The sequence below is a fragment of the Bufo bufo genome, chromosome 7 (genome assembly GCF_905171765.1).
Source record: "Bufo bufo chromosome 7, aBufBuf1.1, whole genome shotgun sequence".
NCBI lineage: Eukaryota > Metazoa > Chordata > Amphibia > Anura > Bufonidae > Bufo > Bufo bufo.
Genome location: NC_053395.1, coordinates 220,698,840 through 220,725,314, shown reverse-complemented (window position 1 = coordinate 220,725,314; position 26,475 = coordinate 220,698,840). Strand labels below are relative to the sequence as shown.

At 42.9% G+C, this 26,475-nt stretch overlaps 1 protein-coding gene across 1 annotated transcript in view; it reads right to left on the bottom strand.

Annotated features, from left to right (window-relative positions):
• Positions 1 to 2,069: 2,069 nt before the first annotated feature.
• The window catches only part of ASIC4 (acid sensing ion channel subunit family member 4), a 272,209-nt gene continuing 247,803 nt past the window's right edge, over positions 2,070 to 26,475 (bottom strand). Inside the window, exons 2-10 of the mRNA XM_040440590.1 lie at positions 15,326 to 15,470; positions 14,432 to 14,559; positions 10,694 to 10,853; positions 10,212 to 10,268; positions 9,508 to 9,661; positions 7,326 to 7,417; positions 6,932 to 7,011; positions 6,754 to 6,858; positions 2,070 to 5,520 (exon numbers count right to left, since the gene is read on the bottom strand). Of these exons, the coding sequence (XP_040296524.1) occupies positions 5,407 to 5,520; positions 6,754 to 6,858; positions 6,932 to 7,011; positions 7,326 to 7,417; positions 9,508 to 9,661; positions 10,212 to 10,268; positions 10,694 to 10,853; positions 14,432 to 14,559; positions 15,326 to 15,470 (1,035 nt within the window). The 3' untranslated portion in view covers positions 2,070 to 5,406. The remainder of the gene's footprint in view (positions 5,521 to 6,753; positions 6,859 to 6,931; positions 7,012 to 7,325; positions 7,418 to 9,507; positions 9,662 to 10,211; positions 10,269 to 10,693; positions 10,854 to 14,431; positions 14,560 to 15,325; positions 15,471 to 26,475) is intronic.

Genomic DNA, 26,475 nt, shown 5'->3' with positions numbered 1-26,475 from the left:
CAATAGAAGCACACAGAGCTATGGGGACTGGGTATTGCGGATGTGCTAGCGGCCAGGGCTCTATACACAAAATCCCGGTGACAGGTTCCCTTTAAGTAAGGTTCTGCAACTTTTTAAAATATTTTGTATTTCAATTTCTCACCATTTTCAATATCCCTGCTTGCTGTGAATTTAAACATTCTTGTTTACCACCAAAGGCTAAAACCTGCACAGAACTAATGTTTCTCACAGCTGAGGGTTTGCTACAGTTGCATCCAGTTATTTCCTCTGTAGCAGCTGCCATAGAGGAAGTAAGAAGCTGAAGGCAACTTCCCCGGACATTATCTGTTTGCCGGGGGCCTCAGGAGCAGGATCTCATATAACAATGGTTCCACTGCTATGTGTGCTGCTTCTGGTTTTGTGAAATTGCAGGAATCAAGTGTGTGGATTTCTGGATTACCAAATGCTGGACTGAGGGAATTTTCTGCCTTTGTAACCCCTGAAAGTGGATTTGTCCAGTCCTTTAATATTGATGCCCCCTATCCACACCCGCCAATCATGTCGCAGGGAGCCTACAGGGTGACGACACATCCTGAGCCGTCATGTCACCAGCATATGTGACCTCTGGCTCATGTCTCAGATGCCAGCAGCAATTTTTTCATCTGGCCCCGATGCATTGCAGTGTGTAGGAGGCATCTGCGGTCAGTACTGACCCAATATATCGAGAATTAACCCTTACAGTCTCTTAAAGGAGGATTCCCCTTTAAACAACATTTTACTATTAGGGTTCGATAGGACTGAATAAAAACTGCTGCTTTTTTTTCCAAAAACAGCGCCACCCCTGTCCATGGGTTGTGCCTGGTATTGCAGCTCATCTACTGGGGTTATTCTCTGATACCACATGTAACCTGTGCACAGCCCATATCAACCTACACATAATGTTACTTAGGCTTCTTTCACATCTGGGTTTTTAATTCAGGTTTGGCTCCTGAGGTATACGGGGGCCACCACTAGGACTAGCTCAGGCAGAGGATCTCAAAACCTGAATTAAAAGGATCCATTCCATTAATCCAATCCATTAATTTACAGGCATCCTCAAACTGCGGCCCTCCAGTTGTTGCAAAACTACAACTCCCAGCATGCCCGAACAGCCTACAGGTATCAGCCTACAACAGGGCATTGTGGGAGTTGTAGTTTTACAACAGCTGGAGGGTCGCAGTTTGAGGATGCCTGCATTAATACGTCACGATGGCCCAGTTTCAGGTTGTATTAAATAAGGGATGCCCAACCTGCGGCCCTCCAGCTGTTACAAAACTACAACTCCCAGCATGCTTGGACAGCCTATCAACCTACAACAGGGCATGATGGGAGTTGTAGTTTTACAACAGCTGGAGGGCCGCAGGTTGCGCATCACTGTTAATTAACTCAAAACTGAACAAACCTGATCTGGTGTGAAAATCAATGTAACGGCTCATGCACACGAACGCATTTTCTTTCCTTATCTGTTTCCGTTTTTTTTAGCGGACCGTATGCAGAACCATTCATTTCAATAGGTCCACAAAAAAACCTGAAGTTACTCCGTGTGCATTCAGTTTCCGTATTTCCGTTCCGCAAAGAAAAATAGAACATGTCCTATTGTTGTCCGCATTACGGACAAGGACAGGACTGTTCTATTAGGGGCCCGCTGTTCTGGAAAATACGGAATGCACGCGGATATCATCTATATTTTGCGGACCGCAAAATACATACGGTCGTGTGCATGAGCCCTAAGTCAATGGTGCCTGATGCGTTTTTTTTTTTTTTACAGAAAAAACGGATGCCGCGCCCATTGATTTTCATGGGGTTGTCTTTAGACAGTTTACATTGGTAGCTTAGGCAGTGAAGTCCCCCATAGCTTGCAATGAACTCGGGGGGCTTCGGGGACACTTACCATTGAAATGATGGGGAATACTCTGAGATTGTTCCTGATGACAGTAGAGGATCCATTATCAGAAAAGAAGAAACATCATCAACACTTAAAAATACTTTTTATTTTATAGTCTTAACATTAAAATTGTACAATCAGAACAAAGTCTTTGCCCCCAAAACCCAGTCATCACATGGACGCGCCCCTCCAAGGATGATCGACATTTACCAAGTCAGGTCCAGAATATTAGTCCGGCCCTCTCCTCCTTCTCACTTGTAATGGAGAATTAAAGGGGTCGTTCAGCATTAGAAAAACATGACTGATTTCTCCAAATACAGCGCTACCCCTGTCCATGGGTTATGTCCGGTAATGGAACTCCGCTAGGGCTGAGCTGCAATACCACAAACCACCTGAGCGCTCTTTTTTGAAATAAAACAGTAATTTTTTATATTTTTTTATGCTGAACACCTAGGACCCCCAGATACAAGGACCACAAAAAAACAGAGTCTTGCTAATGTATTTTACTGTGAGTTCTTCCATTTTGACAATTACAGTTGTTTCTGAGCCAAAAGGTAACATCCTGCATGAGGGGGGTGCACCATAGAACTGTGGAGCCCATGGTGGGAACAGGGAGACAGCTCAACCTTGTCAACAAAGGCCGGGCTCCTATAGGCCCCGGAGGTCTTACTAACGGAGGGAGGGGTAAACCGCACCTAGGTTAACGAGAAGAGGGAGGGGAGCACAGTCCCTCTGGCGCTGGGATTAGCGTGTAAACGAGGAGTCGGGCCCTTATTAATTTTCTCTTTGGATGTTCCTTTCCTTTAGGCCAGGCATGCTCAACCTGCGGCCCTCCAGCTGTTGCAAAACTACAACTCCCAGCATGCCCGAACAGCTTACAGCTATCAGCCTACAGCAGGGCATGGTGGGAGTTGTAGTTTTACAACAGCTGAGAGGGCCGCAGGTTGAGCATCCCTGCCTTAGGCTCTAGAGCTCCAACAAATGACATGAAAAATAAAAATATACAGTTTTTGTAATAGATTTTTTTTTTAAATAAATAGAGTTTATGATATATATTTTAGTGATTGCAGTGATATTTAGTGAGATTTTGAGGGTTAGCTGCACCCAATCATCCATACCCGCTAACGTGAAGTTATAGAGTCACGAATAGCCATCTGTCCCTTACTTGTCTAACAAGCTGTTTAGTTTTTAGGGTTTGGTTCAGAACTCTTTCTCAAGGATAACCCTTACATTTTCTTAAAGAAATCTGGATGTCCTTTCTGTAGGTCCCGATCTCACCAGGTATTTGCAGCTCAATTAGTTTTCGATACTTTAACAACGTCATCATGTCTTACGCAGCATTGGTACTTGCTTAATTTTGGTCTCCAGCTTCGTTCTCTGCCTCTCTATCAGTTGATATGGTATCAATGCTCCACCATTGGTCCTATCTACAGTCCTCTCTCTGTACCGAGCATTTCCGTCACTGTAAGCCATGACTCCTTTTTTGTGTTACCTTCCTATCAACCTCTTAGTTTAATAGCATGATCGAGATATCAAAGGCTTTATCTCCAGTGTCCACCATCTTTACCGATCTACCTTCCGTATGTGCTAATTCTACGCTCTCCTAATGGTTATATCTTCATTATGAACCTACTATTGAACTCTTAGTCTTTGATAAAGAACTCAGAGTCCTAGAACTGTCTCTAAAGTCCTCTACCAGGTCCTCTTCATTATCTTCATCTTCTGTATTGGACTAGTCTACTAAACTGGTCCGAGTTATTTACCACTGGTTGTATATCCAATATGTACCCTATTCACTCTTCAATTTATTCCCCATATTCCCAATCTCTTCTATAGTCAGGATAGAATCCCTCAAGTAATAGGTTTTCCTTCTCATTAGTAGTCTATGGTCATAACTCATGTGTAAGCCTTCTGTAGAGTGTATATAAGCCTATTGCTGCCTTTATGGTCTTTACTGTATGGTCCATGTAACCATGACCCTTTCTTCATTGTAAATCCTCTATAAGTTCTGAGCTCGTTTATATTTCAAGGGGTTGGACATTGACCTACGGGTAACCGGAAGAGACAGTTTTCTTCCTTTTGGAGGAAAGCTAATTTGCATACTTTTCCTAGGGAGCATTACTTGTAAGACTCCATACAATAGCCTGATCTCCCTAAGGATCACCCATACCTTCCAAGTTGTGATTGTCTTATTTCGGTGTATCTGAGCCGAAGACCTCTCCTTTTTAAAGTTCGCCTCTTCATCTTCTGAATTTCCCTTCTGAACCTTTTTAGTTGTGTTCCTCTTGTAGTGACCTCAACATGGACCCTGAAAACATGTTCGAGCATCTTGCAGCTGTCTCACGAATTTATGAGCCTTATGAGGGCCCTCAAACATCTAAGCACTCTATACCTTCAGTTTTAATTATTTTTCAACCTAAATATCTTCTGTAACCCTCATTCTATCTGATTGTCTTCATCATTGTCCCCCACCATCAGTGTCCTTACCCTTAACCCTCTACCAGCCATAGGTATTGTGTAACGTGCCTCCACCAACCTAAACGTATTCAGAAAACTTTCTAAATTAGTCTGTACATCCATACATCTGAAGACCCATAAAAACACAGTCATCCCATTGCATATTTATCGACTAATTATAACAATTTGACAAACTTTTCATTATTTTGTTTAAATATTTCTTGGAGATGTTAGCAGGGATAAGATGGTTGTAAAAGAAGTATGTAGACGGTAAGGTTGTCCCCACCAATAACATGTCTTGCCTGGCAAACCTCGGAAAGCACTTAAGACTTGAGGAACCATGCTGTTCACTTAGAACCAAGCTCAAGTCTTGACCTACCTCATGAAGGTATAAAGGTGGGAGGTGGTGGGTCCTCCATCTTTTGTACACTTCAAGAATATATATTGAGGAACCAGTGTGCTTTGTGTGTAGACAATCTATATGTTACATCTGTTTAGTCTTTGTGCCTGGGTCTCCACACTATATAAAATGAGTATAAATATTAATAAACACCAGATGATTTGGTGACTGTGCTGCTTGGAGAAGATTATCTATAAACCATCAGTCGTGACCCGTAAATTTATTTCTTTGTCATCACCATACATTGTTTACTTTGTGTGGTGTCATCTAAACCTGCATTACTCTACACGTGATTGTGGACTCCTTGATGTTCTCATCTAATCCTCTGTAAGAGATGTAGAAGATGGATGAAGAGCAGGAACTCAAGTAAAGAAGACCGTATCTGAAGCCCGTGCTATAGATTTAATGATGACCCAGGAACGAACTCCTCGTGATGTCCTGGATATTTGCAGGTGTAATATCTCACCCACTTCAGAGGCTCTTAAGATCGTCTTGCATTATTTAAGTACTTGAAAATTCCGGTTAGGGTTAGTTCTCGATTCCTTCGCGGTCGTTGAGAGGCAGGGTAGGAATCATACATGATGTCTTTGCCTCTGTCGAAAAAAGAATGGTTGGCTTTGGTGGGTATAACCCCACCATTATGTGTCTAGCAGGCAAAGTCCTCAAACACACCATGGTGTGTGTAGTGTCGATGATGATTGGGGAGCATCGTGGTGGCATAGGCTCCTTCTGGATGACGTCCATGAACCTCGATGGAGCTCTAGATAGAACAAGTATGTCAATTTAATAATTTATCTGGTCCATTGTCCAAAATAATCCATAAAGAATGAAACCTCCCTGTTACAGTGTGATTACCTTGATATGGGCTCTAGTGATGTAAATCCAACCATTACCATCAGCCAGCCATAGATTATTAGATGATGAACAATTTTCCAGTTGTCAATGATTAATTTGCCCTTTAAAATTACATGGGCAGATCATTGGGACAATTATAGAGGATGAGTTTCCATAGAGACGCTTGTTCCCAATAAATGGCCCGTGTAAATGTGGCAGTAATCATCCGTTCATCGGTTTCATTTTGTCTTTCGGTTGGCATCCAAATCATCATTTATGAGCAGCAAATTCTTCTGAATAAACAAGGATCTCCTGCCCAGAAGCAATGGTTTTCTAGGGGACAAGCTTCATCTTCCTTAAGAACAGGCAATTATCGGGCACGTTTGGTTAGATCCTGATAATTGCCTGTAATATCGGTTTATGTAAAAGGACAATTAGGGTATGACTCTCTTAATGCAGAATCTACTGGTGTATTCCAAACCAACACCATCACAACTTTCCAGTTAATGATAAATATTATATCTATAATATTGAAAAAAGTTGCTTCCAACCAGGTTAGGGGTGTGCAGAGGTAGCAGTTGTGCTTGGACTCTGCCTGGGGGAGGAGGTCCCAAAGACCACCTGACCACATAAAATGGGTAAAATGCACCATTGTTGCTTGACAACGGAACTCACATGATCCATAAACGTAATTGTCTCTGCAACATTTTGAATTTACGATAGAATACGGTAGATCATCGATATCAGATTGGTCGGTGTCCGACACTCTACACCCCACCAATTGACTGTTTTGTATGATGCTGGAAGCAGAAGGCTCTGTACACCACGTAGTGGCCATGCTGGGGTACTGCAGCTCACCTCTAATTCTGCTGTTTGGAGCCTTCTGCTGCTAGTTCGTACATTGTAGTTTCTAGCAGCTGGCCGGTAGGGGTGTGGATTGACGGATCCCCACTGATCTTATATTGATGACCTATCCTAAGGATAGGACATCAATATCTCAAGTCCTGGAAAACTCCTTTAAAGGTCTATATCATGAACCTGAGGGGGCTGTATTGAGGACTGGAACAGATTGGGTGAAGGGGCTTTAGCGTTGCCTATTTTCCAATTGTAGCATCATACTACATGTTACCCTTCTTCCTTCCATACACATCCTCCGTACCTGGCCATTTAGGTCATCCATGGCAAGCGTTGTAATGTTATCTTTCGGCTTTCTGGTGGGAGATGATTTTCTCCGAAACAATTTGTTGACTTTATCTCGTATTAACTAAAGAGAAGACACAAGGTCACAGTGAAGCCACGTGAGATATGACGGTGTATCACTGCCTAGTGTAACTCACCTCGTACAGGTAATCTAGGATCTCCAGGATGGTGAGGATGCTGGCTCCAATAAACAGACCCATCTGGCCTCCTATGTCTCCTGGAAGATAAGAGGACATGTCCATGTCAGAAGCAGTGGCCATTCAGATGTGGGGTAGATGTGACCTACATCCCTGATGTCCAAGTATTGGGCACATTTATATTTTATCCCTTTTAATTGCCATAAAGAAGTCATCCATGAGGTTCAAGGTCCACGTTATTTGGTGATCAAGATTAGCAGACCAAAAATTAAAGGGGCTGAATCTCTATTATGGACCCCGTCAAGTGGTCCATGGTGAAGATACCTTTAGTTTAGGGGATTCTTACTGCTCTAATGTTTGAGGAGCTTGTAGTATGGACTAATGTAGCACTCACCGAGTAAACTGGCGAGGTCATATGCTTTCTTCTGTTCTATTGTCCCATAGTTGAGGGCCTCGAAGAAGATGTCTAGAACAAGGAAATTGTCCCTGTGGAGTAAAACATGGATGACTTAAAGAGAAAGGTTTGCGTCTATAACTTTTATTTCCATTTATTATATTTCACTCTGCAGAAGAGAAATGTGTTCGTTCTTCTATTAAATGTTGCAGCTATTTATTCTTTGTTTATAAAAAAAACTTCACTGGGGGGCGGCCATATTGAAAGCAAATCCTTCTGAATAAACAAGGATCTCCTGCCCAGAAGCACACCCTTCCTACCATATAGACCAGGCATCCTCAAACTGCGGCCCTCCAGCTGTTGTAAAACTACAACTCCCACAATGCCCTGCTGTAGGCTGATACCTGTAGGCTGTTCGTGCATGCTGGGAGTTGTAGTTTTGCAACAGCTGGAGGGCCGCAGTTTTAGGATGCCTGCTATAGATAGTGCAGCAGGATGTGCTTGCTTTATGGCAAGTGCAATAAATGGGAATCAAGGAAGGTCATAGATTTTGAAGGTCTCCATTAGGTGCAGTGCCTCCCCAAAAGACCAGTGAGTAACGGGGAGCAGCATACAGAGCCGTATGTCTGTGCATACTGTTCCCATCCGGCTCTATCTAGGGCTCTTGCAGTATAGGGGTACGGCCACATTGTCAGGTTTCTGCAAGCATTTTTTGGAAGCCAAAACCAAGAGTAAATAAAAAACAGAGAAGTTGTATCTCTCCTTTGTACTTTCTCTCCTTTTATGATTCACTCCTGATTTTGGCTTCCAAAATTGCATGTAGAAACCGGACCGTATGGCCGCACACCTAACAGAGCTGCCATTACCTGCCCACTCTCTAATGATAATGAGATGACTCTGCTCGTTCTGGCCCAGTCTACACAGCAAAGCTGACCGGTGAGATGCAGAAAGCATCAGCCTTGCACGTGTTTAGTCAAATATAAAATAATGTGATTTTTTTTTGATGATACATTCCCATCACCATAATAGTAAAATCAGGAACAGGGACTGAATAGTAAGGGGACAGTGGAAAAATTTGGAAGGATGGGGATCGGTAGGTGTAGATTAGAGGATAGCGAGGCAATGCTGTGTTGGGGAGGCGTAAAAGTGAGTGTGGCAGGCGGGGCTGTGCAACCCAAATCTTTTCATTAACAAGCAAATGGTTTTCATTGTATAGAAGCAAAACTGCTCCTATTGCATGAAAAAAGAATAATAATTTTGCAAGAAGTTTTCCTTAAAGGAGGCTATCCTTTAAGCTCTGTGACTCTAGATTAGTTGCATTATCCGATGGAGCCTAAAATCCACCTTTTCCCTCATCAGACGCTTGATGCCCCTGTGGGAGAAATCCACAGGTCACTGCTCTTTCTTTCCACCATGTTTTACACTGCAGCTCTGCTTGTTTACATTGACTGCTGAGAAAATTATAATAAAATGTAGCATTGCATTGTGGGAGAAATCCACAGGTCACTGCTCTTTATTTCCACCATGTTTTACACTGCAGCTCTGCTTGTTTACATTGACTGCTGAGTAAATTATAATAAAATGTAGCATTGCATTGTGGGAGAAATCCACAGGTCACTGCTCTTTCTTTCCACCATGTTTTACACTGCAGCTCTGCTTGTTTACATTGACTGCTGAGAAAATTACAATAAAATGTAGCATTGCATTGTGGTAGAAATCCACAGGTCACTGCTCTTTCTTTCAACCATGTTTTACACTGCAGCTCTGCTTGTTTACATTGACTGCTGAGTAAATTACAATAAAATGTAGCATTGCATTGCGGGAGAAATCCACAGGTCATTGCTCTTTCTTTCCACCATGTTTTACACTGCAGCTCTGCTTGTTTACATTGACTGCTGAGTAAATTATAATACAATGTAGCATTGCATTGTGGGAGAAATCCACAGGTCATTGCTCTTTCTTTCCACCATGCTTTACACTGAAGCTCTGCTTGATCAGATTGGTTGATGTGTATAGGCACAAGCTCTTCGGGAAGTCGGCAGAGAGGATTTCCATTACAGGATGAAATATAAAATAAAAATAACGGACGATTATCAGTAAAATTCCGTACATAGGCTGAAAAGAATGATTCGTAATTGGAGGGGGCAGTGTAATATATCACCTCCTGAGATGCGTCACTCACCTGATGTAGGTTTCATTCTTGTTGTATTTTTTGGCCAGGTATCGTGCAGAACCTTTATTGGGAATACGGACCATGGAGATCTCCTTGCCGTATCGAGTCATGTTACAGGGTGTGGGGCAGGTGCATTTATCATTATTGTCTTCTACTGCAGCATCTGCGAGGGGGTGAGGAGATTACGATATGAATTTTGGTAATAACAATAGATATTTTTTTTGCAATGTTATCATTAATGTGGCAGTCTCATGAAGATAACCTGTTTCCTTACACCCTATTGGGGATGCCATACAGTAGGTCCTATGAGTTAGGGACCCCACGATAATCCAGAGTGCAGAGCCATTATGTAAGAGCAGCTCCAGCTTTGCCAAACCCAACTATTCAGCATGTAATACTACATGTCACCTGTAGTGGCCGCTGCAGGGGAAATGTATGGTTAGGAGAATCCTCCCAGGAGCTCGATCCATGCTGATCAGGCATTCGCTGGGGCAGCAGATAGACAAGCGGTTGCCTTCATGAGATAATCCCTTGAGTTGGCCAAGCTTATTTAGTGTTTATATGTTATATTATATATTGCCCATATGGGATTGAAAGGAAACTTCAAGTTAGAAGCTGACATAGAGCCTTCTTAGATGTAGACTATACTTAGATAGTAAGCTCCTAGGACAAGCATATCACAGAATCAGACAGAAGATTGGAGGATTTCTTACCCAGGATGCCGTCAGCGCAGCTGATGTACTTGGAGGGGGAGCAGACTGTTTCATTTCCTACAGGAAAAAGTCAATTGACAAATTGAAATAGTAGCTGACATTTTTCATTTCTGTATCGAAATCCATTAGCTGGAGCTACAATGGAGGTCATTGGTTGTCAGTTGTCACTCAGCTTTTCCAGGCTACTGAATGTCAAAGCTACTTAGCAATAAAGAAGTGGAGGGGAGGGGGTGTCACAGGAGAGCTGGGTGACGAGCCCTAGGGGTTAGCTGCAGTGGAGCCTGTAGAAGGTGTCACTCAGCTTTCCCAGGGTACTGAATGTCAGTAGCAGTACAGGAATGGAAGGAAGATTCTCCATTCTGATATCGAGGAGAATAATCCAGTTTTGCAGGTCACCATCCCCAGTATTTTAGTACAGGTGGTGGGTTCTAGAGGTGGGACTATTACACTGACACCAGTATGTGGCAGCAGCTAATGGTTACCTGGCATATGGACCATTCGGCAGGAGCAGCTCTTCACCACCGCCTCTCTCTCACACTGTAGCCTGCAGGCAGAGATGCTGTATGTGCTGTAACCGGGAAGGAATTCCCCTGATGGTGCACTGGCTCTGCAGTTACCCCATGGCTGGGGCAAATATGTCAGCTGTGTGCAAAAATAAGAGAATGTGAGATATTCATATAGATGATTGAATTTACTGTATATCAACTGTTGAATCAGTATGTAAATACATTACTGATCCTAAGCTACATCCTGCATTATACTCCAGAGCTGTACTCACTATTCTGCTGGTGCAGTCACTGTGTACATACATTACTTATCCTGTACTGATCCTGAGTTACATCCTGCATTATACTCCAGAGCTGTACTCACTATTCTGCTGGTGCAGTCACTGTGTACATACATTACTTATCCTGTACTGATCCTGAGTTACATCCTGTATTATACTCCAGAGCTGCACTCACTATTCTGCTGGTGCAGTCACTGTGTACATACATTACTTATCCTGTACTGATCCTGAGTTACATCCTGTATTATACTCCAGAGCTGCACTCACTATTCTGCTGGTGCAGTCACTGTGTACATACATTACTTATCCTGTACTGATCCTGAGTTACATCCTGTATTATACTCCAGAGCTGCACTCACTATTCTGCTGGTGCAGTCACTGTGTACATACATTACATTACTTATCCTGTACTGATCCTGAGTTACATCCTGTATTATACTCCAGAGCTGCACTCACTATTCTGCTGGTGGAGTCACTGTGTACATACATTACTTATCCTGTACTGATCCTAAGTTACATCCTGTATTATACTCCAGAGCTGCACTCACTATTCTGCTGGTGCAGTCACTGTGTACATACATTACATTACTTATCCTGTACTGATCCTGAGTTACATCCTGTATTATACTCCAGAGCTGCACTCACTATTCTGCTGGTGCAGTCACTGTGTACATACATTACTTATTCTGTACTTATCCTGAGTTACATCCTGTATTATACTCCAGAGCTGCACTTACTATTCTGCTGGTGCAGTCACTGTGTACATACATTACATTACTTATCCTGTACTGATCCTGAGTTACATCCTGTATTATACTCCAGAGCTGCACTCACTATTCTGCTGGTGGAGTCACTGTGTACATACATTACTTATCCTGTACTGATCCTGAGTTACATCCTGTATTATACTCCAGAGCTGCACTCACTATTCTGCTGGTGCAGTCACTGTGTACATACATTACTTATCCTGTACTGATCCTGAGTTACATCCTGTATTATACTCCAGAGCTGCACTCACTATTCTGCTGGTGGAGTCACTGTGTACATGTATGCAAATGAAATACATTTAAGTTTGGTGAATTCATTTGCTTTTCAGCCCTTGGCTTGACATACAATACAATCTTCTGCATTTTTTTTAAAGGGAACCTGTCACCGGGATTTTGTGTATAGAGCTGAGGACATGGGTTGCTAGATGGCCGCTAGCACATCCGCAATACCCAGTCCCCATAGCTCTGTGTGCTTTTATTGTGGAAAAAAAAAAGATTTGATCCATATGCAAATTACCCTGAGATGTGTCCTATACGTGAGATGAGTCCAGCGTGAAGTAGCCTAGCACCGCCCCGCATCCTCCGAATCTCCTCCTTACTCCCCGACATCAGACAGCCAGAGCGCTGTAATCTCGCAATGCGTGAGTTAGCGCATGCGCTGTTCCTTTCCTGAGGATGCGGGGCGGTGCTGGGCTCCTTCAAGCTGGACTCATCTCACGTACAGGACTCATCTCAGGGTAATTTGCATATGGATCAAATCTTTTTTTTCCCACAATAAAAGCACACAGAGCTATGGGGACTGGGTATTGCGGATGTGCTAGCGGCCATCTAGCAACCCATGTCCTCAGCTCTATACACAAAATCCAGGTGACAGGTTCCCTTTAATTAAACCAGCTTTATCGATATCCCATCTGTGGACAGCAGGAGGAGCTGAGCTGATTGATACATTGTTTGTGGGAAAAGCTTTAGTAAAAGTTACTGTATCACTTATCACTCTAAGGGCTTGTTCACACGAACGTAAGGGCTCCGCGGTCCGCGATCCGTCCGTACCGCAAAAAGATAGAACAAGTATCTTTTTGCGGAACGGAAGCACGGAACGGAACACCACAGAAACACTCCGTAGTGCTTCCGTGGGGTTCCGTTCCGTGCTTCCGTTCCGCATGTCCGGATTTGCGGACCCATTCAAGTGAATGGGTCCGCATCCGTGATGAGGAATGCACACGGCTGGTGACCCGTGTATTCCGGAACCGCCGTATGCGGCCCGCAGCACGGGCCTGGAGCCCTTACATTTGTGTGAACAAGCCCTAAGTCTCTGCTCATGAGTCCAGTGGGCGGCCCTACTGATTGACTGACTCCACCCACTGGACTCTCCAGCAGATATTTGGATCAATATATTACATGTTCAATTGAATTTTTTCCCACAAAAACTGTATATCAATTGACTCAGCTCCTCCTGCTCCATGACATGTTCTGCCATATGGTGCCTATGTACAGCACAACATCACATGTGTATGTACCGTACCGCCAGGGGTGCACCTAACCTTTCTGCTGCCTGAGGCGAAAACGGAAACGCGATAATGATGATACCGGCCTCTGCTACAGGAACTAGGACTAAAGCCTACTAGAGGAAATGGTGGTCCAGGGAGACATCACTGTCGTTGCAGCAATTAACTGTATTGCTGTCCTGAGTACAGTAGGTGAATATGTAGAGCTGAGCGTTTCTAAAATGAAAGCGCTCATTGCCCATGGCCCCTCGGCTGCCCCCTCTCTTGCCCGTACCTGGTGCTGCCTCACCTGGCCTCACTGGTGCTGCCTCACCTGGCCTCACTGGTGCTGCCTCACCTGGCCTCACTGGTGCTGCCTCACCTGGCCTCACTGGTGTTGCCTCACCTGGCCTCACTGGTGGTGCCTCACCTGGCCTCACTGGTGGTGCCTCACCTGGCCTCACTGGAGCTGCCTCACCTGGCCTCACTGGAGCTGCCTCACCTGGCCTCACTGGAGCTGCCTCACCTGGCCTCACTGGAGCTGCCTCACCTGGCCTCACTGGTGGTGCCTCACCTGGCCTCACTGGTGCTGCCTCACCTGGCCTCACTGGTGGTGCCTCACCTGGCCTCACTGGTGGTGCCTCACCTGGCCTCACTGGTGGTGCCTCACCTGGCCTCACTGGTGGTGCCTCACCTGGCCTCACTGGTGGTGCCTCACCTGGCCTCACTGGAGCTGCCTCACCTGGCCTCACTGGAGCTGCCTCACCTGGCCTCACTGGAGCTGCCTCACCTGGCCTCACTGGAGCTGCTTCACCTGGCCTCACTGGAGCTGCCTCACCTGGCCTCACTGGAGCTGCCTCACCTGGCCTCACTGGAGCTGCCTCACCTGGCCTCACTGGAGCTGCCTCACCTGGCCTCACTGGTGCTGCCTCACCTGGCCTCACTGGTGGTGCCTCACCTGGCCTCACTGGAGCTGCCTCACCTGGCCTCACTGGTGGTGCCTCACCTGGCCTCACTGGAGCTGCCTCACCTGGCCTCACTGGTGCTGCCTCACCTGGCCTCACTGGAGGTGCCTCACCTGGCCTCACTGGAGGTGCGCCCCTGCCGTGCGCTTGGGGATTACCTTTATACTCTCTCTCTCATGTCTTCATTACTGTAACAAGGAATCCAAATCATACAAACCCTCTGTTCCTGGCAGGAGACGAATGTCTGGAAACCGGGGGACACCCCAAACCCCAGCTGGTCGATGTAGGGGGGTTCATCCTGGCTGTGTATTTGGACCCTGATTCCAGCTTCAAAGGACGTCTCATCTGAGGATTAAAGAGACGGGAGTCGGTCTCGTCCTCGGGATAATTGAATTGTTCTTGCGGTTACATTTAGGTTTCTAATGTTTCTTAGACGCTACAGGATAATTCACATTCTTGTAATCACCGAAGATTCTCGCTCTGCGCTAAATTATTCATCTGTGAAATCTCATCGACCAAAGTCTGGAGCCGTCACCTGCCACGAGTCACCAGACTTCAGCAATTACTGACAAATTTAAAGGGGTTGTCCAGTTTCAGTCATTCAGTGGCATGCAAGGCCACCTCTCCATTCACCGCTGCCAGAAATAGCTGAGGGTGGCTGGGCATGCAGTTTCCTCTCCATTCAGTGCTATGGGACTTCCGAAAACCAAGCCAAGCGCGCCATTTTCAGAACTGCCATAGCAGTGAATGGAGAGCACGTTGCGCATGCGCCCCTTCACTTTGGGGCCATGTTCTGGAGATAGGAGCGGGTACAAGAGGTGGGACCCTCATCTATCTGACATCGATGGCATATTCTAGCGATACGTTATCAGCGTCTGATGGAAATACCCCTTTAAAAAAGATGCGCATACGCATAAACGTCTGTAAATCTGCCAGAGCTGGAGTCCTGGCGCGTCCCAACTGCCGAACACGGCGTAAAACCGGCCGTGTGACTAAATATTGCCACACAGCCGATAAAAAAAGAAAAAGAAAAGAGACTTATGTCTAAAATAGTCCCTTAATAAATGACCCCCAATAAGCATACAATGTGGAACCCCTTTAAGGTACTCACTGGTCTCTCTCCAGATAGGTAGGTACTCCTCCTGTTGGATGTCCAGCATTATCTCCAGTCCATTGCCCATCCCCCCCTGCCGGGTCACTTTTGGGTTCCTCTTATCGGCATTGAAGGTGTAACATTTCCCGTACCTGGTGTATACCTGCGAAGCAGAAGAGAGGAAGGCGGTCAGTACAGCGTTATACCGCGCAGAATATCAGGTGTATGGACCCCGATTGTATGCAGGTCATAGATGCATGGAAATACCTGGCTCAAGACAGACTCAAGATACAAGGGGGGGTTACAAATTTTTGGGGCGTAAACATGTCTCACGACACCCTTTTTGCTACTATTTGAATGTGGTGGGGGACAAATTTACCAAAATTGGAAATGGAAACGGGAGTAAATGTTGGAGAAAAACTGTTCCATTTAAGGGCCGGTCTAGTTTTTCCGCTAGGCACGCGGACTGCTGAAGGTGCGCCAAATTTATGACTAGGCACATCTTCTGCCAGCAAAGCTAGCGCAAAAGGGGAGTAAAAGACCGGATAAAAAAAAAGCTGGCCTTTGTAGATGACCCCCAATGAAGCAGCTGAATTCACATAGATACAAACACCTCTGAAACCATGTACTGGTCTCTGCAGAGGGCATGTTGTACAAAGCATTTCCCCTTTTAGAGCAGGGATGCTCAACCTGTGTCCCTCCAGCTGTTGTAAAACTACAACTCCCACAATACCCTGCTGTAGGCTGTTAAGGCATGCTGGGAGTTGTAGTTTTGCAACAGCTGGAGGGCCGCAGGTTGAGCATGCCTGTTTTAGAGCCATCCTCCTATTTCGAGCTTCACCCAGCTTTCCCAGTTTCCTGAATGACATTACTGATTAGACATTGTGCTGCTGCAAGACATGGCCAGTTATTGGTGAAATCATATAGATTACAATGCGTTTACCGAGGAGATGGAGGAAACAGTCAGCAGTGATGCACCACAGATAGGCAATGATGCCGTTGATAGAGGTTTTCCATATTTATTTATATGAAGCTGAGTTATTGAATAATGATCAGTTCTGCAACTTTCTACTATACTTTAGGGGTCATTTACAAGGACTGGTGTCTTATTCCGTCTGCGATTCCCTCCTGCGCTGCCAGAGGATACACCTAATTTAGGGCTCATGCACACGACCGTATGTATTTTGCTATGTCTGCAAAAAACGGATCCGCAAAAAAATACGGATGACGTCCATGTGCATTCCGTATTTTTTGTAACGGAACAGCCGGCCCCTTATAGAACAGTTCTATCCTTGTCCGTAATACGGAAAACGGAATGCACATGGAATAACTTGAAATGAATGGTTCCGCATACGGTCCGCAAAACAATCGGCACGGACGCGGAAAGAAAATACGTTTGTGTGCATGAGCCCTTATGATGAGACATGCGCCTCGTCATAAATTAGGGGCATTCTCCAGCCTCGTGCACTTAGTGGAGTCGTTTTACGTCAACATTTACACCTGTTTTCAGATGTAAATGTCAGTAAATTTGCCGAGGCCGATATTCCAGTCCGTGGCACGGCCCCCGCCACCCCCTAACCGCAGCCCAAATGTCGATGTCTACATCTACGTCACAGCGACACTGGTTGCAGCCAGTAACGCGGAGTAGCGGAGGATGCCTGAGAAATGAATGGGATCGGCGGGCAGTCGCAAGACGTCCAATACAGCGGTATTTCTTATGACTGCCGCAGCAATCCCATTCATTTCTATGGGATCATCTACTCTGCGATCCTGGCTGCGACAAGTGCCACCGTGTAGCCCTAGTCTAAAGAAAGCGTACCGTTTGCACTTCATTTCCTCGGCATTTTCAAGATCTCTGCACGTCGTCAGGGAATGGAAGCATTCTTGTTTACATCCAGAGGCTGAAATCTGTACAGATCTACTACTTCTCACAGAGTTTGCTACAATTGTATACAGCAAGGGTCACAGCAAACCTTAGGCACTCCGGCTGCTGTGAAACTACAATTCCCAGCGTGCACACTTGCTCATCTGTTCTTGTAACTGTCAAAAAAGTTAAAGGAGGATTCTGGGAGTTGTATTTTCGGAACAGCTATAGTGCCGGAGGACGAGGTTGCTGATCCCTGGTATAGAGTGTAAAAAAAAAAAAATATCCTCTGTGAGCTGAACAGCCTGGACTCCGGAATGATACATTTTGCCTGCACTGACACAGTGTAACAATCAGAGAGTGATCTCGACTGGATACAATTGTAGCAAACCTTCATCTGTAGGAAGCATTAGGTCTGGATCTTGTAAATGGCGATGAATTCGTGCACAAAGAATCTCTGAGAAAGTTGCAGAGTTTTCTACTGTACAGTTATTTAGATAAGACTGGACAATCCCTTTTACTATGGGAGACCTTTGCTGGAAGAAGGTAAATACAGGTGAAACTAGAAAAATTTGACTATCGTGCAAAAGTCTATTTACTTCAGTAATGCAAATTACAAGGAATTGCATTAATGCAGCTTAAAATTTGAGTTTTGTGAAAAGGTTCAATATTCTAGGCTCAGAGTGTCACCCTCTAGTCAGCTAATTAATCCATACCCCCTGAGCAAAGGGGACCTCAAAATTGAGACTTTGGGGTTTCATAAGCTGTAAGCCATAATCATCCAAATGATAACAAATAAAGGCTTGAAATATCTCGCTCTGCCTGTAATGAGTCTCATATGTTAGCTTCACCTTCTAAGTTGCATTACTGAAATAAATGAACTTTGCACAATATTCTAATTTTTCGAGTTTCACCTGTACTTAAAGGGGCTGTGCAGGACTAGAAAAACAGCAGCCCACCTATCTACAAGTTGTGTGGGGTATTACAGCTCAGCCCTAGCCGCTTCAGTGAAGCTGAGCTCTAACACCAGGCACGACCCACGAGCAGGTAGGTCGCTGTTTTATCTGTTTGGAATAAAGCAGCCATCGACCGTTTTCTAATCCCTTTCTCCAACCTCTTCGTGTTTGACTCACGGGAGTGAAGTCTTGGCTCGTGCAATTGTCTCCCTGGTAGTAGCAAGTTACTATCATGTTATCTAAATCAGCCCAGGACTGATTGGACAACAGTGGAAGTCCTAGCTCATTGATCTGATCCTGAAGCTCTGACGGAGAAGACGTTCTGGGGTACTGGGTGATTCCGTTCAGCTGCTGGACCCTACAGATGGTCACCGCAGGAAACTGCAACCTTCTCACCCAGATCATCTTGAGATTAATGTGGTGGGGATGAGACATTAGATAGTAGACGTGTTCTAAGGAATAGGAGATGAGAAGACCCAACGAGATGACGAAGGCGGCTCCGAAGACGAGCCGATGCAGGAGGGAGAACGTGGCCTGTAGGTGGAACAGTCCATGGAACTTGGTGGTCCTTAGGAATTTAGCTGTAGCATCAGGAGTAGTGGGATCCCCAATATCGGAGTTCTTCTCCATCGTGGACACGATGAACCTGATGGCAGAGTGGATTCCAAGCTTCTGCCAACCCAGAGGCGAGACCCAACTAGGGCCACAGGTAGCAGAGACACTGGGCTGCACTGCGGACGGCTCTGTCTACGATGGGAGCTCGCTGGTGCTGCCTCCGTTTATATCCTGCTCTGTAATTGCTGGGAACTACTACTCTGACAACATCCGCAACCAGCACTCTCCAACTGGCCCACCAGGGAGCAATACGGGGAGTGCACCAATCCATCTATGCGGTTTTGTAATTATTGTGTAGAAAGCTTGCAAAAATATTTCGAGGTGTCGGCCGGTAAATCAAGATTAATCACCGCATAATGGGAATCTCTGCGACTTTCTAAAAGACTTTGCATTTCAGCTCCTCATCGTTTTCAAGTTCTCGGCTTGTTGTCAGTAAACGGGAACTTGGGGGTCATTTTTCTAATTTTCTACAACCGTTTTTGGCGTAAAAATAGTTGCCAGATCCCTTTTTGCGACTTTTTGAATGCCCGTCTGACAATATTTTGTCGCACAGGCATTTTTACGCCGTCCTCTCCACTTGGGAGTGGCGGCGGCCATGATGAGAATTTGGATCCAACACATTTAGGCCTCATGCACACGACCGTTGTTGTGTTCCGTTCCGCAAAATGGGGTTCCGTTGTTCCGTGATCCGTTTCCGGTTTTGTTTCCGTGTGTCTTCCTTTATTTTTGGAGGATCACCAGACATGAAGGAAAGTAAAAAAAAAATCTAAGACAGGTTTGCCATGCAAATGATAGGAAAAAAACGGACACGGACGCGCGGTTGCGGATGACAATCTTGTGTGCCTCTGTGTTTTTTTGGGGTCCTATTGACTTGAATGGGTCCGCGAACCGTTTTCCGCGAAAAAAATAGGACAGGTTATATTTTTTTTACGGACTGGAAACACGGATCACGGACGCGGATGACAAACGGTGCATTAGCCGAGTTTTCAACTGACCCATTAAAAGTCAATGGGTCCGCAAAAACGGACACGGAATAAAACAATGGTCGTGTGCATGAGGCCTTACAGGTGTAAGGCCTCTTTCACACAATCATTTTTTTTTCAGTTTACGGGCCGTTTTTTGCGTTCCGTATACAGTCCATACACGGAACCATTCATTTCAATGGTTCCACCAAAAAAAACGGAATGTACTCCGTATGCATTCCGTTTCCGTATTTCTGTTATAAGATAGAACATGTCCTATTATTGCCCGCAAAACACGTTCCGGGGCTCCATTCAAGTCAATGGGTCCGCAAAAAAAAACGGAACACATACGGAAATGCATCCGTATGTTTTCCATATCCGTTCCGTTTATGCGGAACCATCTATTGAAAATGTTATGCCCAACCTAATTTTTTCTATGTAATTACTGTATATGCCATACGGAAAAAAACGGAATTGAAAAATGGAACAGAAATGAAAACACAACGGAAACAAAAAACGAAACAACGGATCCGTGAAAAACGGACTGCAAGACACTGAAAAATCCATACGGTCGTGTAAAAGAGGCCTAACAATCAGAGAGTGATCTCGACTGGATACAATTGTAGCAAACCTTCATCTGTAGGAAGCATTAGGTCTGGATCTTGTAAATGGCGATGAATTCGTGCACAAAGAATCTCTGAGAAAGTTGCAGAATTTTCCACTGTACAGTTATTTAGATAAGACTGGACAATCCCTTTTACTATAGCTAAGAAGAAAGGAAAACACAACGGAAACAAAAAACGGAACAACGGATCTGTGAAAAACGGACCGCAAGACATTGAAAAAGCCATACGGTCGTGTGAAAGAGAAAAAAACTACTCGGGTTTAGGACTGGAGTAGTTTTTACTCAAGATACGTCTCCTCATAAATTAGGCAAATCCTCCAGCAGCCAGGGGGGATACAAAGACCAGTGTAAAAGGCCAGTCTATGTAAATGACCCCCATTCTTGATTACATTCAGAAGCCGACAAGCCATAAAGACCCAATACTTCTCGCAGACTACAGTTTGCTCTAATTATTTCTAAGGTATATAATCTTCTGGCGGTTGAGTCCACTTTCCATGCTTTACACTGCAGCTCTGCTTGTTCAGCACTAGATCAGCAGGAAGTCAGTGCTTGAAGAGATGAGCTACATGTTTTAATGTTGCTGGTGGTTTCTTTCTTCATTCTGGACCCACATTTCATACTTTGACTCTATAATTATGCAGTAAACACAATTTCCCCTAAAGCGTCCATTTTCATAAAGCGACAATTCTCTTCTTTCTGATAATTAATGGACGACATCGCATTAATTACATGAGCTCTAAGAACCGCGGTGGGGAGTTACTGAAATACTGAGGATGGCCGACTAATGTATGAAAGCAACAAGTAAAGATGAGATGATCTGCAACGTGTTCACTCTGGGAGAGAGGTTTGGAGATGCAATGATCTGCATGGAATAATATGTATTAGACAATATGGGTTTGTATCATTCCAAAGTTTTCCTGTTCTGTCTGTAAGGAAAGAGGCTACACAATGAGCTGCAGAGCACCTATTCAGTCTACAAAGAGGTGTGAAAGAATCTGCAGAGTACTTGTTTAATTAAGAGAGGGGTGTGCAATAATCTGCAGAGTGCCTAGTCAATTTAGGAAGGTGTGTGCAGTAATATACAATTTAGAAAGTGGTGTGCAATGATTTATAGCGTACCCATTCAGTTTAGAAAGCTGTGTGCAATAATCTGCAGAGTACCAGTTCAGTTTAGAAAGAGGTATGCAATAATCTGCAGAGTACCAGTTCAGTTTAGAAAGAGGTATGCAATAATCTGCAGAGTACCAGTTAAATTTAGAAAGAGGTATGCAATAATCTGCAGAGTACCAGTTCAGTTTAGAAAGAGGTATGCAATAATCTGCAGAGTACCAGTTCAGTTTAGAAAGAGGTATGCAATAATCTGCAGAGTACCAGTTCAGTTTAGAAAGAGGTATGCAATAATCTGCAGAGTACCAGTTCAGTTTAGAAAGAGGTATGCAATAATCTGCAGAGTACCAGTTCAGTTTAGAAAGAGGTATGCAATAATCTGCAGAGTACCAGTTAAGTTTAGAAAGAGGTATGCAATAATCTGCAGAGTACCAGTTAAGTTTAGAAAGAGGTATGCAATAATCTGCAGAGTACCATTTCAGTTTAGAAAGAGGTATGCAATAATCTGCAGAGTACCAGTTCAGTTTAGAAAGAGGTATGCAATAATCTGCAGAGTGCCATTTCACTTTAAAAAACGGTGTGCAATAATCTGCATAGTTGCCGCTCTATGGGCTCATGCACACGAACGTATTTTCTTTCCGTATCTGCTCAGTTTTTTTTTTGTGGACCGTATGTGGAACCATTCACTCCAATGAGTCCGAAAAAAAACGGAAGTTACTCCGTGTGCATTCCGTTTCCGTATGTCCGTATTTCCGTTCCTCCACAAAATAGAACATGTCCTATTATTGTCCGCATTACAGACAAGGATAGGACTGTTCTATGAAGGGCCAGCCATTCCGTTCCGCAAAATACATACGGTCGTGTGCATGAGCCCTAGGTATGAGGGAACGATGTGCAATATTCTGCTAAACCCCCGTTCAGTTTATAAAGAAAAATGTTCAGTCACTGTTCTGATTATACAAAATGGGGAGGTGCAATAATCTGCAGGGTCAATGTTTTATTTATTGGAAATTTTCAAAAATTGCGCAAACATTAGACCATAAGTAAAAGAAAATGTATAATAGTAATAATAATAATCTGCAGAATCCCTGTTTGTTATACAGGACGGGCGGTGCGGACATGTATGATAATAATCCTAAATTTCACCATTCTGCGTATAGGTAAAGTTGCTGTGCAATAATCTGCAGAATCACTTTTTATGTTGAAGGTTAAGATATGGTGCAATAATCTGCAGACAGAGTAATCATTATCTCTATAATTAGGGCTCATGCACATGGCTGAAGTTTCGGTCCGCATTTTTTGCGGAACGGATGCAGACCCATACATCTCAATGGCGCACACGTCCTATTCTTGTCTGTTTTGCGGACAACGATCAGATATTTCTGCATGAGTAAGAAAAAAAAAGAAACGGCGGCGTACACTCGGGCAGGATCCGCCTTTTACAGATCCACGATTTGCAGACCACAAAACACTTACGGCCATGTACATGAGCCCTTAAGGCAATTATCTAAAACTCCACCAATCGTTTTATATGTTGTTATATAAAACGTGACTGTGCAATAATCTCATTGGTATAAACTATAAAGTAGGAGTCCAGGATATTGATTATTTGAGTGTCCAGAAAAAAAATCTGTGTTCAGCAGAGTCTATAATCAGTTTAACCCTCTCCTGGCTGAAGGACAGTAGTAGATGTTCAAATGCAAAGGAAGATGAGGGGGCGCTAAGGCCTTGGTCGCACCTTGTGATTCTAAAACTCATGTTGTTTGGACCTGATACATTTTATTTCAACAATATGCCCTCCTTTGAAATTTTGTTCCTGTAAATTAGGGATGAGCGAATCGAATTCGAATGTTTCATGCAAAGTCGATTCACTCATCCCTACTGTAAATCCCACCAGTAGGAAATTGCATACACTGTCCTCTGTCTACAAAAATACAATTACTATAATACTGCCTCCTATGTACAAGTATATAACTACTATAATACTGCCTCTTATGTACAAGAATATAACTACTATAATACTGCTCCTATGTACAAGAATATAACTACTATAATACTGCTCCTATGTACAAGAATATAACTACTATAATACTGCCTCCTATGTACAAGAATATAACTACTATAATACTGCCTCCTATGTACAAGAATATAACTACTATAATACTGCTCCTATGTACAAGAATATAACTACTATAATACTGCCTCCTATGTACAAGAATATAACTACTATAATACTGCTCCTATGTACAAGAATATAACTACTATAATACTGCTCCTATGTACAAGAATATAACTACTATAATACTGCTCCTATGTACAAGAATATAACTACTATAATACTGCCTTCTATGTACAGGAATATAACTACTATAATACTGCTCCTATGTACAAGAATATAACTACTATAATACTGCTCCTATGTACAAGAATATAACTACTATAATACTGCCTCCTATGTACAAGAATATAACTACTATAATACTGCCTCCTATGTACAAGAATATAACTACTATAATACTGCCTCCTATGTATAAGAATATAACTACTATAATACTGCTCCTATGTACAATAATATAACTACTATAATACTGCTCCTATGTACAAGAATATAACTACTATAATACTGCTCCTATGTACAAGAATATAACTACTATAATACTGCCTCCTATGTACAAGAATATTACTACTACAATACTGCACCTATGTACAGGAATATAACTACTATAATACTGCTCCTATGTACAAGAATATAACTACTATAATACTGCCTCCTATGTACAAGAATATAACTACTATAATACTGCCTCCTATGTATAAGAATATAACTACTATAATACTGCTCCTATGTACAATAATATAACTACTATAATACTGCTCCTATGTACAAGAATATAACTACTATAATACTACCTCCGATATACAAGAATATAACTACTATAATACTGCCCCCTGTGTACAAGAATATAACTACTATAATACTGCCTCCTGTGTACAAGAATATAACTACTATAATACTGCTCCTATGTACAAGAATATAACTACTATAATACTGCTCCTATGTACAAGAATATAACTACTATAATACTGCTCTTATGTACAAGAATATAACTACTATAATACTGCTCCAATGTACAAGGATATAACTACTATAATACTGCTCTTATGTACAAGAATATAACTGCTATAATACTGCTCCTATGTACAAGAATATAACTGCTATAATACTGCTCCTATGTACAAGAATATAACTACTATAATACTGCCTCCTATGTACAAGAATATAACTACTATAATACTGCTCCTATGTGCAAGAATATAACTACTATAATACTGCTCCTATGTGCAAGAATATAACTACTATAATACTGCCTCCTATGTACAAGAATACAACTACTATAATACTGCCTCCTATGTACAGGAATATAACTACTATAATACTGCTCCTATGTACAAGAATATAACTACTATAATACTGCTCCTATGTGCAAGAATATAACTACTATAATACTGCTCCTATGTGCAAGAATATAACTACTATAATACTGCTCCTATGTGCAAGAATATAACTACTATAATACTGCCTCCTATGTACAAGAATACAACTACTATAATACTGCCTCCTATGTACAGGAATATAACTACTATAATACTGCTCCTATGTACAAGAATATAACTACTATAATACTGCTCCTATGTACAAGAATACAACTACTATAATACTGCCTCCTATGTACAGGAATATAACTACTATAATACTGCTCCTATGTACAAGAATATAACTACTATAATACTGCTCCTATGTACAAGAATATAACTACTGTAATACTGCATCCTATGTACAAGAATATAACTACTGTAATACTGCCTCCTGTGTACAAGAATATAACTACTATAATACTGCTCCTATGTACAAGAATATAACTACTATAATACTGCTCCTATGTACAAGAATATAACTACTATAATACTGCTCCTATGTACAAGACTATAACTACTATAATACTGCTCCTATGTACAAGAATATAACTACTATAATACTGCCTCCTATGTACAAGAATATAACTACTATAATACTGCTCCTATGTACAAGAATATAACTACTATAATACTGCTGCTATGTACAAGAATATAACTACTATAATACTGCCTCTTATGTACAAGAATATAACTACTATAATACTGCCTCCTATGTACAAGAATATAACTACTATAATACTGCTCCTATGTACAAGAATATAACTACTATAATACTGCTCCTATGTACGAAAGTATAACTACTATAATACTGCTCCTATGTACAAGAATATAACTACTATAATACTGCCTCCTATGTACAAGAATAGAACTACTATAATACTGCCTCCTATGTACCAGAATATAACTACTATAATACTGCCTCCTATGTACAAGAATATAACCACTATAATACTGCTCCTATGTACAAGAATATAACTACTATAATACTGCTCCTATGTACAAGAATATAACTACTATAATACTGCCTCCTATGTACCGGAATATAACTACTGTAATGTCCCTTATGTACGAGAATATGGAATCTTTTTATAGTCATTTCCACATCTGTAATGTTAGGGCGGTATTATTCTCTTTTTGTATTTGTGTGGTGACTGTTTTCTGTTCTCATTCTCTCTTGTATATGGATCTTTATCAGGCAGCACTGCACCAATTCCTATCGGTGTGCCAAAGTCAGAGGGACATTCCTGTGTTTTTATTACCGTCATAACTAGTGACAGCTTTTCTGCCTGAAGGACAAACAAGTATCCCTGGTCCAGACATCAGGCTGAATACATGGACATGAGCAGAATACCGTCCTGTATAGTTGGTCACCTACAGAAATCCCAGACGTCCCCTTCCTGTAAGCAGATGCTGTTTTTTCTGTAAGGATCAGCAGACTGCAGAACTTGTTCTAACAGTCTGTCATCTGTGAATGAGATTCAGGAATCCAGGGAGAATAATGTTCCTGCAGGTAGGGGGAAATAATTATATTAGGGAACTGCTTTTTTAGTAATTATCTTGAA